This window comes from Setaria viridis, chromosome 5 (genome assembly GCF_005286985.2).
Source record: "Setaria viridis chromosome 5, Setaria_viridis_v4.0, whole genome shotgun sequence".
NCBI lineage: Eukaryota > Viridiplantae > Streptophyta > Magnoliopsida > Poales > Poaceae > Setaria > Setaria viridis.
In genome coordinates, this window is record NC_048267.2 from 41090316 (window position 1) to 41105593 (window position 15278).

At 49.1% G+C, this 15278-nt stretch overlaps 1 protein-coding gene across 2 annotated transcripts; it reads left to right on the top strand.

The window, feature by feature from the left end:
* The first annotated feature begins 2730 nt into the window (after positions 1–2730).
* Positions 2731–6910, top strand: LOC117858011 (uncharacterized). 2 transcript variants are annotated; one of them, XM_034740961.2, is made up of 3 exons: positions 2731–4174; positions 4262–5900; positions 6030–6910. In XM_034740961.2, the coding sequence occupies exons 2-3, from the start codon at positions 4582–4584 to the stop codon at positions 6253–6255; spliced, it is 1545 nt and encodes a 514-aa protein (XP_034596852.1). In that variant the 5' UTR covers positions 2731–4174; positions 4262–4581; the 3' UTR covers positions 6256–6910. The 2 variants fall into 2 exon arrangements, with proteins under 2 accessions (XP_034596852.1, XP_034596853.1); XM_034740962.2 differs by having other exon boundaries at positions 4275–5900.
* The last annotated feature ends 8368 nt before the right edge of the window (positions 6911–15278 follow it).

The window sequence follows — 15278 nt, forward strand, 5'->3', positions numbered from 1 at the left end:
CCTCTTCCTGTAAAATGGCGAGTGAACAAGCAGTATCCAGGTCAATATGCCTTTGTATCAAGACTACAGCTCTTATATCATCACGCAAGCCATCTATAAATCTATTGGTAATCATAGAAGGTTTAATAGAAGAATCATGAGCAAGTAACTGATGAAATAGACAATCAAACGTCTCGACATAATCTATCACACTACCAAACTATCTACCATGGAAAAATTGTTTGGTAAGCTGATTGTGTTGCTTCTTCTAAAACCTACAACGAATAGCTTGGCAAAGCTCTGCCCAAGAACTATTTATGACAGTAGCTTCCATAGCTTGTAACCAAAAAGCAGCAGAACCAATGAAATACATAGTAGCAAATTTCACCCATAAGTGAGGAGGGATAGCATAAATCACAAAGAAATTCTCACACTTCGTTTTCCAAATCTTTGGACTACTACCATCAAAGGAAGGGAAATCTAGCTGAGGCAACAAAGCATTCCAGTTTGGACTACCACAACTAGTCGGCCTGTTCGCTTCAGCTTATTCAGCCGGCTTATCAGCCACCAAACAGTATTTTCCTCTCACAACAAATCAGTCGTTTCAGCTTTTCAGCCGGCTTATAAGCTGAAGCGAACAGGCTCAGTATCCATATTACTAGCTTCAGTAAGAGAAAATAGAATTGGGGTGAGATTTGGTAACATTTTCGCACATGTGATCGGGGAAGGCACAAGGGTGGCGACCACCCCATGGCCAGGTCCCGGTGAGCGTGTGTAGAGTGGTGGCCTTCAGGCCCTGAAGCCGCCTCCAAGGAGGTCGCAGCTAGATGGGTGGCCGCCAGCTTCAATTTGGTGAAGTCGAGATGCTCAGTGTCGAACACCTTGTACGCGGGGTTCTCTTGGTCATCTTGACGAACAACAATTTTGTCCACTTTAGCTTGGAGATTAGTCACGGACACCTTGAGTTCATCAACCTTGGAATCAATTTGGGGATGCCAACCCGCAACATCCTTCATCACCGCCATGTTAGCGTCGAGGAATTTCTTCAAGGTTTGGAGAGTCTCACGATCTACAACACAATCTGCAGCTCGATCGACTTGCATCTGCTTCGCTCGGCCTGCATCTGCTTGACCAAATCAGCAAGATCGGAGACCGCCTGCTCCATCTCTTTGGCCTTCTTCTGCTCCCGCGTCAGGTAATGCGACTTGAGCAGGTAATCGGGGAGCTCCGCCAGGATCTTGAGGCGGAATTGGGAAACGCCGCAAGCTTCACACCCGAGATTGATAGCTCTGAATACCAATTGTAACGCACAACTCGATTTGTGGTGTTTAACTCTCAATTCTCAAGAATACACTCCGATTTAGTAGTGAGATCCTCACTAGAATGTTAGAGATACAGACGGGATCCTCAGATCGCCGCCGCCGCCACCACCGGACACAGCGGGCCAGAGTCGTCTTCTTCCTTCCCACCTCCTCTCTCGGCTAACTGCTCTCTATAACAACACTCCTGCAGTCTTGGACCTAGCATTACTTGGACCGCCAATTTGGACCGAGATACTTTGGGTTGGGCCTTGATACTCGAACAGTCCTCCTAACGCCACCGATTTCTCCGGCTAACTCATCAGGTTGTTGCTTGGTCAACTGATTCTTCTTCAGGCTTCTCGTGTAGCTTCAGCTTCATGACAGAATGCAACTCTGTACTCGCAACCTTTGGTTGGTAGATTCAGACATTATAGCAGTACCCGATTAGTTGGTAGATTCAGCTCCCGTTATTCCAAACAAATGATTCGGGCAGAACCGCACAAGACACCTCTAGTGTCCCAGCATCAGTCTGAACCGTCCATCCGATTTCTTCTTACAGTAATCATCTATAGAACCGACGGAAATCAACTTGTTACAGGGGGCCATAGTATACTACTCCCTTTCCGTTTCTTTCTCTCCTTTTCACCCCATTTTGGAGGTAAAAGAGACATGACGCTCATCTCTACCATGTTCTAACGCGTACCCTGCGCTATGAGCCTATGAAGTTGCCCTCTGAGCCCGAGGTCATTTTCAGATTTTTTTGACACTAGCAAGCAGCTGGAGCACAATCCAACATGGCAGTGTCAGCGCGCCATCACCTCAAAAAATAGAACGAAGCACACACTCGATACGAGGGAGAAACCAAACAAGCGTAGGCATCAACAAGCGGGGAGAGCAAATCTGAGAGATACAACCCGATTTGTAGCGCCCCAGTGATGGCGATCCAACTTGCACGCCATCGCTTGGCAGCTTGCCCTGAGCCCTGGCCCGGCGCGCACTTGAGTCGCCTGTCGCTGGCGGACCCAGGCCCGGGCGCGCCATCATCGATCGAGTGAAAGGACTGGTCCTCCTCCGCGGCGCGGCCTCTTTCCCCTCCTCACAGGCCACAGCCTAGAGCCCTAGAGCACGTCTCGACCGTCGAATTCGCGCGCAGCAGGGATGCTGAAAGCTGATTCGGCGGGGTCGAACGGGACGCCGGCGGATGGGGACGGCCGTTGCGGGATATTTCGTGTCGGACACGGTGGCGAACGGGACAATGGCGTCGCGGGCTCGGGAAACGTTGCCGCCGCGGTGCCTTTCGCAGAAGGGAAAAATCTCCAGGAATGCACGCATGGCCTGAATCCTGATGGTATGTACTCGCAAAAAGACTACAGTATAAAGTGGTACCACGGGCAGAACCTTTTACGCCCTATAAATATAAAAAAAACAATGAACGAGACAAAACAACACGTGATTCATTCCGTGCCCGTGCATTGTACACGCGTAAGCACTGAACCCCCGAGTCGAGCCCATGCAGCCATGACACGGCACAGTGTTCCGTGGGGACAGGTCCCATGGGTGGGCTCGATGACTTGTATGGCACTTTCTGATCGCAGGTTGCCACCGCGGCTTGATGGCGGACGCGTGTGGGACGGTGGCGGATCGAGGGAGCTTCAGCGAAGGGAAGAGCCTCAAGGCTTCACATTTTGCAGGCACGCAGGTTGCAGCACCATCGCCGCGGGTGACGGCACGTGAACAGAGGTTGACACGTCAACAGTAACACCTCGTCTCTACTGGTCTCTGTTGCAAATTTTTTTCACCCTTTTTAAGCCTAACCACGTGGGACGATATTTATGTACAACGATCATTGGGAGGATATTTATGTACGACGATAGTATCTCATCCATTTTAAAATATAGGTCATTTGTTCTTAGATGTATATATATTTGTGTGTATTTAGATATACACTGTTTAGATGCATACAAATATCTATCCACCTAAAATAATTTAAGATGGAGGGAGTACTTCACAGTGGAATTTACGGGTATCCAGTTCCAAACCAACGATATAATAATCTATGCTCCGGAACTTTATTAAAAAAATCTATTCTTCGGGTCCAATTATGCCTGATGTATATAATAAGTATAGGTTTTTGCATCTGCTGCCTGCAGCTACTCGGCAAAACTATCTTGTCTACGGTATCCGGGGGTATTTGGATACTAAAGTTAGCAACTATCACATTGGATGTTTGATACTGATTAGGAGTATTAAATATAGGCTAATTACAAAACTAATTGCACAGATGGAGTCTAATTCGCGAGACGAATCTATAAGCCTAATTAGTCCATGATTTAATAATATAGTGCTACCGTAACCATTTGCTAATGATGGATTAATTAGGCTTAATAGATTCGTCTCGCGAATTAGCTCGGGGTTCTACAATTAGTTTTTATAATTACTTCATATTTAGTCCTTCTAATTAGCATCCGAATATCCGATATGATACTGCTAAATACCCCTGAGCTACTTCCTGTGCCATAAACTGTGACTGTAAAAGGAACCAAGAATATGAAAGGGACTCTAGTGAACAGCCCAAGAATATGAAAGGGACTCTAGTGAACAGCTTGTGGCATGCTGTCTCCAAGTATAAAGAAAGAAAGAAAAATCTTGGGACATCGTTTGTCTTCATCTGAAATTATCATTGCAGATACTTGCCATCCATTTTGCTTACATACTACGGTCTAAAAAAATACAATACGACGAGAAAAACAATATAGATATTCAGGTGTGCTCCGTCTCCATACCCTGCACACACGTTGATGATGCCAGAGGGGAGCCGTCTGTACAGAACTGAGAGGCAGGCGGTGGTCTACAGATTCCTCGAGCTCAGCACACACACATCCCGGGGGAAGGAGGTAATAGGCTGGCTCTATGGCCTTCATCATCTCCAATCATTTCCCTGTATTTTCAATCCTTCGATTTTTTTTTTCATCTTGGTACAGTTTCCATTTGTAGCGACGCGACAACACCAATTCCTACTAAATTTGGCCTGTGCCTATTGTTTTACGGAGGAGAAAAAATATCATTTGTTCCTGCTCCGGGTGTCTATAAAGTTTTGTCTAAAGGTGGCGTCGCCATTGCGGCACTAGCAGTGGCACTAGCTGGGGAGGTTGACCGAGACTCCTTCCGGATCCTGAAATAAGGCCACCGCTCGTTTCCCCTCCCTTCACTCCCTTCCCTTGCATTTTAGCCTCCCGCGGTTCTGGAGCCGCGGGCCATTCCCAACCATCGTTCCGGTGGTGGCCGGTATTGGCCGAGACCCATGGGCATCCAGGTCGCGGCGGTCGTCACGCCGCCGCCGTGCTCTTCTTCCCCCTCGTCCTCCTCCCCGGCGTCGCCTTCGTCCTCGGCCATTACCACGTCGCTGCGGCATGCCGCGCCAGGCGTCAGGCTGGCGAGGAGCCAGTCGTCGCTGGCGGGCTGGAGCGCCGGCCTCGCCCCGCGGCGCGCCGGGCAGCACGCGATCAGGCGCACCCTCAGCGCCAGCATTGACAGCGTCGGGAGCGACGGCGGGGACGACGAGGAGTTCTTGAGGAGGATCCAGGAGCTCGCGGCGGGGCAGCACCCGGGCGCCGGCGGGTGCGGGTGGCCGGCGAGCGTGGAGCGGAGCGCGAGCAGCGTCGGGCTGCCGCTGTCGCTGCGGATGCTCAAGCGGCGGAAGCAGCAGCAGCAGCAGCTGGAGCAGGGGCGGAGGGACGAGCGGCTCGTGGACCGCGCCGGCGAGTCCGCGCGCGCCGCGGTGGGGCGCGCCTTCGCGTCGATGGTGCTCATCATCCGGGAGCTCCAGAGCTTCACGCTGCAGATGCGGGAGGCGCTCTTCTACGAGGACCTGCAGGGGGTCCTGGCGCGCGTCCACGCAGAGATGCACGCCTCCTTTGTCTGGCTCTTCCAGCACATCTTCTCCGGCACCCCGGCGCTCATGGTCTCCCTCATGCTGCTCCTCGCCAACTTCACCGTCTACTCCATGGGCGACAGCGTCGCGACCGCCGCCACGCTCCCGCCTCCCCAGGCCGCCGTAGCGGCCGTCGAGATGGTGGACACCCAGCAACCGGAGCAATCCCATTCTTCCCAGCAGCGGTTCGACCCCGCCGCGCTCAAGACGTTCTCCATTGGCCGCACGGCCTCGGTGGGCGGGAACGGCGACGGGGGCGGCAAGGTGCGGCCGGTCGCCGGCTCCACCGGCGACGGCCAGTCGGACGAGTCGTCGTACAGACAAAGCGGAACGGTCTTGCCTCAGGACGCGTCACAGCAGGCGACACCACTGGGCGCCGGCTCGGAGGCGTCCGTGTCCGACTCAATGGCCGTGGAGGATGTACAGGACGAGCTGGTCATCTGGAAGCGGATATCCGATGAAGCCACCAGGATGCAAGCGAGCGCGCGTGCCGAGGAGCTGATGGACCCAGAAATTCTGGAGCAGCTCGTCGCGCCGGTGGAGGCGCCGAAGCTGGACGTGGAGTACTCGGCAGAGCACGCGGCCACGGCGCAGAGATACGAGCAGGCCGTGTCCGAGGAGCCCAGCAACTCGCTGCTGCTTGCCAACTTCGCTCAGTTCCTGTACCAGGTGCAAGGCGACCACGACCGGTGAGTGTGCCCAGCTGCTGTTCCGGGGAACGCCAGATTTAGCGCCGCGCGCGATGGTTTTGGGTTTCACTGCACACAGCGTGCGGTGGTCGCTGACGGAGGTGTGTTTTGGTTTTTGCGCGTGTCCAGGGCGGAGCACTTCTTCAAGCGGGCGGTGCGCGCGGAGCCGGCGGACGCGGAGGCGATGGGGCGGTACGCGGCGTTCCTGTGGCAGGCGCGCAACGACCTCGCGGCCGCGGAGGAGACGTACCAGGAGGCCATCGCCGCCGACCCCGGCAACGCGCACCACGCGGCGGCCTACGCGCACTTCCTGTGGAACACTGGCGGTGAGGACACATGCTACCCCCTCGACTGATGCCGCCGCTACCGTGCAACACAGATCATCGGTGCCTCCCATAAAACCCAAACACAAAAAGAAAGAAAAAGATCACTCCGCCACTCCACTCCCTTCCTTCGGCAAGTCCACGCTCTTCTCGCGGCATGTGCTTTGGGCGGTCACCCGGGCGGCAACCTGCAATGCTACAACAAGTGAGGCTGAAGCTGATACACTTCGCCCTGCTAGAATCGTTCGTTTGCTTGAGGCATGTTCTCTCTTCCGATCCCGTGGTCTCTCGTTTTGGGGCAAGTAGTGGAGCAACGGGCAACGGAAACCCGCGGCTCGCCGCTGCTGCTTCCCGAGCTGGAAACCCGGCAGCTGCGACGAGTTGAAACGCCGGGAACGGCGGCAACGCGCGGTTGTCGGTTGCGCCGGGGGATGGGGGTCCATCCGTCCACTTGGCGTCGCGTGTCGAGACTCGAGAGGCGGCGTGGATGTTTGTACTGGCACTATGCACCACGGTGCCGTCGAGATTTGCGAGACGCCGCTCTGTTTTCAGTGGAGCAGGTGGAAAGTATATACACCAGCAGCAATTTGCTTCTTGTAACTGTGCAGATGAATAAACTGTATAAGAAGCTCTTCATTTTTCCCCCCCACTCTGTGAGGCACCACCAACAAGTATATGCTTCTTTTATTCTGGACTCTGGAGTGCTCTTGAAACTCGGAGTAGCATCTGGACGTGAACCTGTGCCATGGAGGATGAATCATTTTTAGTGAAAAGCAAGCATGTGAACGGGGGCCCCGGGGGTTGCGGCAGTTGACAATTAGCGGCCTCTTTTCCGTCGCATTGCACATGCAAAACTGGAACGGTGAGTGCAATCTGCCCACACGCTTTTTGTAAGACCACGGTAAGTGAATCCGTAACCATCGTAAACTTCGGGCAAGACCAAAACTTTCAAGTAAATTAGCATGGTAGTATAACTTTGAAATTTAGATACAACTTTCAGTTGGTCAGCTCAAACAAATAATAAATAAATAAATAAGTTTACAGCATAGAACCGCTGGCTCTGAGAGCTGTCTGAAGAAATCGAACAGAATTTCCCCTCTAGAATGTGCTATGCACGTATTCCATAAGGAGAACAAATTCAAGACACAATTAAGAAGCCAACTCAAAATCAAAACCCACAAAGTCTTCACTTGATTTGGTCCTCAAAGTAACTATCAAACATGGAAAACTTAGAACTGCAAACTTAACATCCTTTTGACATTCGGCTGGCACCTAGTGCTTGACATGGCGCGCCCTTGTGATCGAGAAAAAAGAAACATCTATAACACATTGAACATTGATCTTTAAAAAAACACACATACATCGAACAAAAATAGAGGAGGGGATCGTCTTTGAGAATTTGCATATCCTATTGGAGCGTTTTTCAATTTGTGAAGTACATCCATGATTGCTGAATTGGCCACTGATGGAAGCATTCATGTTCCTTAATCCTTAGCAGTTAAGGCTACGAAATAATGCTGTGCTTACTAACATTTTTCTACATTTGAAAAAGAAAAGGGAAAAGAATATATGCCACCACATATGAATGTATAAAAGAATGAGAAAAATACCATCACCTTGCCATATCACACTTGGTCTATCATTTCGTGTAAAGCTGTTTTTGTAAGCACGAGAGGAAAAGAAAAGCCAGCTAGAAAAGAGCCGGATTCCTTTTCTTTTTTCTTCATCTTGCTCTTTTTTTAAACAAAGATATAACAAAGAACCGGAGGTAGATTCAGTCCCTTAGGTTTAGGACGTCAGAAATAGAGCAGACTGACTGGGAAAAAACCATTGATTTCAGATTTCTTGTCAACGGTTGATAAAAAAAAGAAGAAGATTTCCAGTCACATCGTGTTGTTTTGTTCCTTCGGGAAGCAGCTAGTAAGGCTGCATCAAACTGGCTTTCAAAACGCAGAAGCAATTGCAGATGCAGCAGAACTATAAAACTAGTTTGCACTCTCATCAGAATGTGCCCAGTGGCAATTCTTAAGCAATAATTCGTTCTCGCTTTCGCCGCATCTACGCAATCATGCATATGATGTAGCACTGCAGCTCTTCATCGACCAGTCCGTACGAACGAACTAAAATTTTCGATGTTGCCGAGTACGAACACTCATCACTCATCAGTAGGCACGGTTTTGATCATGATCGCTTGTGGACGATGCAGCAGTCAGTAAGAGAAGTTCCTCTGCCAATCTACCATTTTCTGAGCCAATCTCATAGTTCAGACCAATACCAGCTGAGCAGCAAGAAGTAGCTACAGAATTTCTCAGGATCAGCATCTTACAGCAGGCATCACGATCGCCGGCCAGGAGCAGCTTTTCGACTGCCACGAGGATCGACGTTCGACGAGACACCAGACCATCGCGATCTGCAACCAACCTGATCCGTCTCTGCCTGACGAGACGTTATGCTTTCCCGTCTGCCCCGTGGCTGTGTCGTTCAAATATCAGAGCACAACCGAAACTTCAGTGGTAACGTCCTTCTCTTCGACATATACTGCTCAGTGCCCAGTGTCCTTCGGATAGGTGATTGGTAGTCTTGTCCAGCGCCATGCTGGACGCACTCCAACCGACTAATCCGCCAAAGATGAGCACCCAAGGCCGGCAGGGCCATGCCCAGTCCGAATGAGAACTACAAGTCGTTGAGCCAAACTCATTCACTTCATCAGAAACAGCGTGGACGATTGATACGATTCCGATCAAGATGTGTATGTGATGGATGGGCCGTCAGCCGCTGCGCAACCCCTTGCAGGTTACGGGGACATGATCGACAGATCGAGCTTACATTGCGCCACATGCCTGGGCCAGATGTAATGTGTATGGTTATGCCTGAACTTATTCTGAACCTACTGTTGTTGATCACGTAGACACCATGCTGCGATGTACTGACGTTAGCCTGTCCGTGCTGCTTGATGTGGTGTGTTCCCTGACCGAACTGGGATCCAGGGTTTCCAGTCATGTCCAAGAGGAAGAATCCACGGCGACGTAGGGTTCAGAGCTTCAGATCGAATGTAACATAGTTCGTGCTTCAAAGGGACAACAGCAAAGGCCAGAGGGGAAATACAGTTTTCTATAGTCGCCGGCTTTACTTTTTAGAGACTGATAGAGGTAGCCCGTATTATCCTAATTGCTTCGGGTTTCTTCTTACCTTTTCTGAAGACGATCTGCCATCATATCTGTTGATGAATAATCATCGTTCGCGCTGTCGTATGAATGCTCTCCTATGGTACTGCAAGTATGATTACTGATCTCGAGAATTGAATGGTATGGCATTTTTTTCTCTTTTATAAGAACCGGTGCAGATAATCTAGTCCGCTGAAATAGCGGCTAATTTTAGCTGTCATGGACACGGATTGGAATGAGCCTGGACTAGCTTCTTCCGAGTTCGCTCTGCCATGTCTACGTTCAATGAATATCCGGTGAGTATGTAGCATCAATCATGTACTGAGGAACGGCATGTCCTTTACCCCTTGGCATGCTGACTCAAGCTTATCAGAGTACAGGAGTCGATGTTGAATCATGTGCTGCCAACGTGGTCTTCTCCTTCAGTTGAGTGGCACCCATTCTCGATGCTTAGTTTAAGGCAAACGGATGCTCAACTGACTGGTACTAAGAAAAACGCTTAGCTGGAGTTGTTTCTGCAGGAGAACCACGAATAATCAAACGTCGACGCTGTGGCTCTATGTGGGGGAAAAAAAGAGACAAGAAAAAAAATGAATTTCTAGATCCACACATTTTTGAACAAACTGAATTAAGGATCCGATGGTTTATATGGACCGGATTAGTTTGAGCCATACCTTGATAAAGCCCAATATAACTTAAGTCGAGCCCAGAGAAATCACCCACGAGGCCACGACCACAAATCAAGTGTGAAAGCAAAGCCAGTGTAGGCTGGGCCGGTGAGCCCAGAGAAAACCACCCACGATCAGTACTTGCATATGTGTATGGGCCTCATAGATGAACATAAACAGTGATTGACAAAATCCTGCCCAATCTATCTATCAATTTTTTTTCTGATTTTTTCATAAGATTCGCAGTATTTTTTTAGGTTTAAAAACGATTTATTAAACCTCTAAAGACCGAATCCAGCCTCCAAGATCAGCCACGTCATTGTCAATTCTCGACCTTTGGATCTTCCATCTGCGGCTCAAATCAGAGCTCAGGTCGCAGCCTCTCGACGTTTCGCGTTCGCCGTCGCTGACCTCGTTCTTCCTCGCCGCCCCTCCCTCCCTTTCGGATTCTCGCGCGGCTCGCCTCTGCCACTCAGGCCACGCTTCTGGTGCGGCATCCGTTGCGCCATCCCGGGGTCGCACGAATTTGTCAATGGTGACGAGGTGGTGCCAGCCCGGGTCGGCGAATGCGGCAGGCCGGCAGCGGCGATGAGGACAAGCGCGACTCATCCAGCACCAGTGAAAACGGTAGCCGGAAGAAGAGAACTGGGGCAAGTCCACGACGACGACGAGGACCTTGAGGACTATCATGGCTCTGCCCAGCCTGAGTGGTCGCGTTACTCGCGTACTCGCCGGCGCGTGGCCGCGTGCACGGGCTATAGCGACTTGCGCCCGCATAGGTTGTGTCGCCGTGGTCGGCATGTGTATCAACGCGGACAGTAGATACCAGAACGAGCAGCGGAGCAGGCAGCCAACATCGCTCGTGCTGTTCAAGAGCACAGGGAAGAGAAGCGGTTGCAGTAGCTCCTGCAGCGATACCTGCTGTTGTGCCTTATAAGTTGCTCGACCAAATGCCTTGCCGACCCACGGGCAGGCTTCCTTGTGGTATGTCTCTCACATGTGGACACCCTCCCTCTCCACCAACACTGATGAAGCAATTGGACATCTGAATTTTGATTTGGCCTTCATAGTGTCGACTATAGGTGCAAGGTTTTAGTGTTTATGAAGTGTTGAACTGTAGTGCTAATCATACCATGCTAATTGCTTTAGGGGGTGTTTGGATAGCAGTGCTAAATTTTAGCACCTGTCACATCGGATGTTTGGACACTAATTAGGAGTATTAAACATAGTCTAATTACAAAACTAATTGCACAACCCCTAGGCTAAATCGCGAGACGAATCTATTAAGCCTAATCAATCCATCATTAGCGAATGGTTACTGTAGCACCACATTGTCAAATCATGGACTAATTAGGCTTAATAGATTCGTCTCGTGATTTAGCCTAGGGGTTGTGCAATTAGTTTTGTAATTAGACTATGTTTAATACTCCTAATTAGTGTCCAAACATCCGATGTGACATGTGCTAAAATTTAGCACATGCCTTCCAAACATCCCCTTACTTCTGTCAAAACAGAGGTACCTTATACAAAGTCTTGTCCAATCCAATCTATGTCTAATCCAGTTAAGTATTTATTGAGTAGCATGCCTTCTAATCTTCGATTGAACCTAATGGAGACCCTGAAACACAGTGCAATTAATGCGATTCTTTGTGTATAAATCGAATAGCAAACAAAGGTTCATGAGGCTAAGTTGCTGTCAATAATCCAAAAGTGATACTAGAGTTTTGTCTCTTTAGATTAGTGTTTGCAACTTCAATGCTTTTCTTAAATTATCATGAGTTAAAGTATACCTCTGTGATACTGCCTACCTTCACTATAAACTGCCCGAAGGCCACACAATGAGGTTGGATAGTGCACATTTATAGTGGCAATGAGGCTGTCATAGTTTCAATTTACCTTAACCTGCCTTAGCCTGGTCCTGAGTTCACTATGTACCATCGATACAATGCACAGATTATTCTATATCTGATTATTTGAATGCAAGAGGTTACTCATTTGGTATATATATGCGCAGACCTCTCCATCAGCTACCTGAGCCCGTTCACAAAGCTAAACAAAGAAAACGCCACCTAGGATACAGCTTTTGTAGTATATATTTCCTCACTGTTATGATGTCAGCTAAGAAAGATATCTTCGATCGTAGTCATAGCAGCTCCTGCGCAACCTACAAATATATGCTGGCTAGCTCCATGGGCACGCATTTATTTTGCAAAAAACCCCTCGAACTTTACTGAAATCAACACGCGATCCAACTCCATCATCGACTGTTTCAGCCATCCATCATTAACCGTTGACATCACCTCCCACTCCATCTCAGTTCCCGCATCAACCACGGACCGCCCTGCCCCGCTTACAAGTTCAAATCTCTATATGTTATCCTAGTCTGCAAGCTCCCATTCGCCCTGTCCGTTAGCTGGCCGCACGGCACTCATCACCTCCCTTCTCCTGCTCCCCGCGCCGCCTACCTGCGTCTCACCTCCCTGCATGAGGACGCGCGATACAGCGGTAGGAGATCGAATTTGGGAGCTGCAGCTGCACGCTTGTCAATCTGCAGGTGGATTGGGGCTTATCTGATTTCGTTACTCGATGCGAAATACAACTAAGAGGGATTAGAGAGAAGGAAGGTTTGGCTTGCGTGGGTTGCTCGACCCGGATTTGGTGGTGCTCGAGTGTTCCTGGTAGAGGAAGACGAGCAAGGAGGTGTTGGCTTTACTGCTGCCTATCGAATCGAGCATTGTCAGCGTGAATCACGCTGCAGGCTACAACAGTCGTGGAATCGAGCACCGCTGCCACGGACCTGCAGCTCGACCACCACCCCTCAGCAACTCTGCCTCCTGATGTGCTCCTCCGGCTCTTCGCCATGTGCCATGGGCCACAACATCGAGGCCCTTGACCTACACGACACACCCCTTCTGGCCCCCACGCGCTGGTCCGTTGCAGCCGCAGTGCTTGCCGGCTAGGAGGAAGAACACGGCGGAGGGGAGGCAACATGAGGGGCCAAGCTGCAGAAGTAATACTGGGAGCTCCAGCTCGTTGGCCTCCACCGGCCCGGGCACCTTGCTCACCAGCGCTGCTCACAATGGTGCCGGCCATCAAAGCGGCAACGAGGCATGCGCCTAGACGGACGGTTCACAATTGTAGAAAATGGACGGTGGAAGCCTAGCAGAGATAAGACTCAACACATTTACATGACTTTAAAATGTGCTGCTGACTGATCCTAAAATGCAATTTTGAAGAAACATCTTAAAAAAATCCTAGGTTTCTTAATATTTGAGTAGAGGAATTCGTATTTCATAGCCGCAACAAACATATATTATATGTCGTCTTTTTCAATCATATCAATTAAAATCTAACGGTAAAATGCTCCATCGTTTTTTCAAGTATAATAATCATGCGATAATATTATTTGCACAAATATATAATTATTTAAGTAGTTCATTTTAAATTTAATATTTTTTTCTGTTGCAACGCACGAGCATATTTGCTAGTCTATACTCCCTCAGTCCCTTTTTATCCATCGTTCTTACTTCCCGAGAATTCAAATGCGATCAATTTTGACCAAATATATATAAAAAATATTAATTTTATACATAATTAGTATCATTAGATAGATCCTGAATCTATTTTTATAATAAATTTATTTAAAAATATAAATGTTGCTAATATTTTCTAAAAAATGTTTGACTAGCACACTTCCCACGACGACATATATCAAGGGACAGACAGTATCTCATATCCTGTTTTTCCAGATCTGATAACCACAACTAGATCTCGTCGCCCCTATTTCTATTTCTAGATATGAAAACCATGTCTAGCAGCGGAAGTTCCTATCACATCAAATATTTAGATACTAATTAAGAGAATTAAATATGAGCTAATTATAAAACTAATAGCACAGATGAAAGCTAATTCGCGAGACGAATCTATTAAGCCTAATTAGTCCATGATTTGACATATGATGCTACAGTAAATATGTGCTAATCATGAATTAAATAGACTTAATAGATTTATCTCGCGAATTAGCCTCCATCTGTGCAATTAATTTTATAATGAATCTATATTTAATACTACTAATTAATATCTACAATATGACAGGTACCAGTTTTAATCCGTGATCTCGTAGCTTCCCCCAATTCCTCACCGACATTTGCAACTCCGACAAGCAATCCTGCCACCGTCCGTCGTCCCAGGAGAATTCTGTCACCACGATGGCGTCGGCGTCGGTGTCCTCTACCCCACCGTCCCCCGCTTTCGCGTCGCGAGCCCGTTGCCCAGCGGCATCATCTCCTCTGTTCCTCACCCGGGCCCTCGGGGAGTCGGGGTTTCCTTGCGGCTTCACCGCCAATCGCCGTCAGGCGACGCCGCACGGAGAAAAGGAAGACCTGCTAGGAATTCCACGGATGTTTCTGGGAACTATGTGCTGAGTCCTGAGTGCTGAGGCCTACATCAAGTACAGAATGCTGAAAGGTCTCCAACATCGGACAACCACGTATCTCGTTTGGTTTTCTCTCGTCGGAGGCACGAGCTGCCGCTGCGTTGCTTCCGGCTCACGGCACAGCACATCCGTGGAGAGGAGAACGAAGATTAATCAATACAGATGCGTGCGACAAGATACCTGTGTCAAACGTGCGCTCACCAGAAAGTCACAAGAAGGCTAGAAGTTTCAGAGCGTAGCGATGCGAGGGCTAATTGATCTTTGCAGCATACTTCAGCTTCTAGATGAATTGTTATTGTTTGGTGCATCAAATTCACTAACATGAAAACTACCGTGGTATTATTGTACATGCATGTGCATGTCAGCATGTGTCTCGTTCATAGCTGTGCTGCGCGGTTCAGGTGCATCGATCACAGTGTGGAACTATATGATGATGCGCTGCCCGCGAACTCTTTTGAAAACTATAAGCTGTCCGAAAGAGGGCTATCATCTAAACTCTTGATTATCAATGAGCTTGATGTGAGCTTCCTTTTAGCTGCCTCAAGTAATGGGAGTATATGGAAAAAATTTACCCAAAATGGAGGACAAAAGCTTGTAATTGCTTTCTCATCGGTTCAGGGTCGTCATGGAGCTGCTGGTCGCAGTATTGTGATCGACTGGCAGCAGCAACCTGGTTACCTGTTTGCATATAGCTTAACGGAACATTTGACAAGTACTAGATGCACTATTCTATCGATGCGACCGTATCCCGTCGGATGAATCTTGCGCCAGCACACCGCGAAGGAGAC

Bases quoted from the DNA above. Each gene is read 5' to 3' on its own strand.
- LOC117858011 (XM_034740961.2), top strand. From the start codon at position 4,582: ATGGGCATCCAGGTCGCGGCGGTCGTCACGCCGCCGCCGTGCTCTTCT. The intron at 5,901-6,029 runs GTGAGTGTGCCC...GCGCGTGTCCAG, and splicing joins GTGCAAGGCGACCACGACCG to GGCGGAGCACTTCTTCAAGC.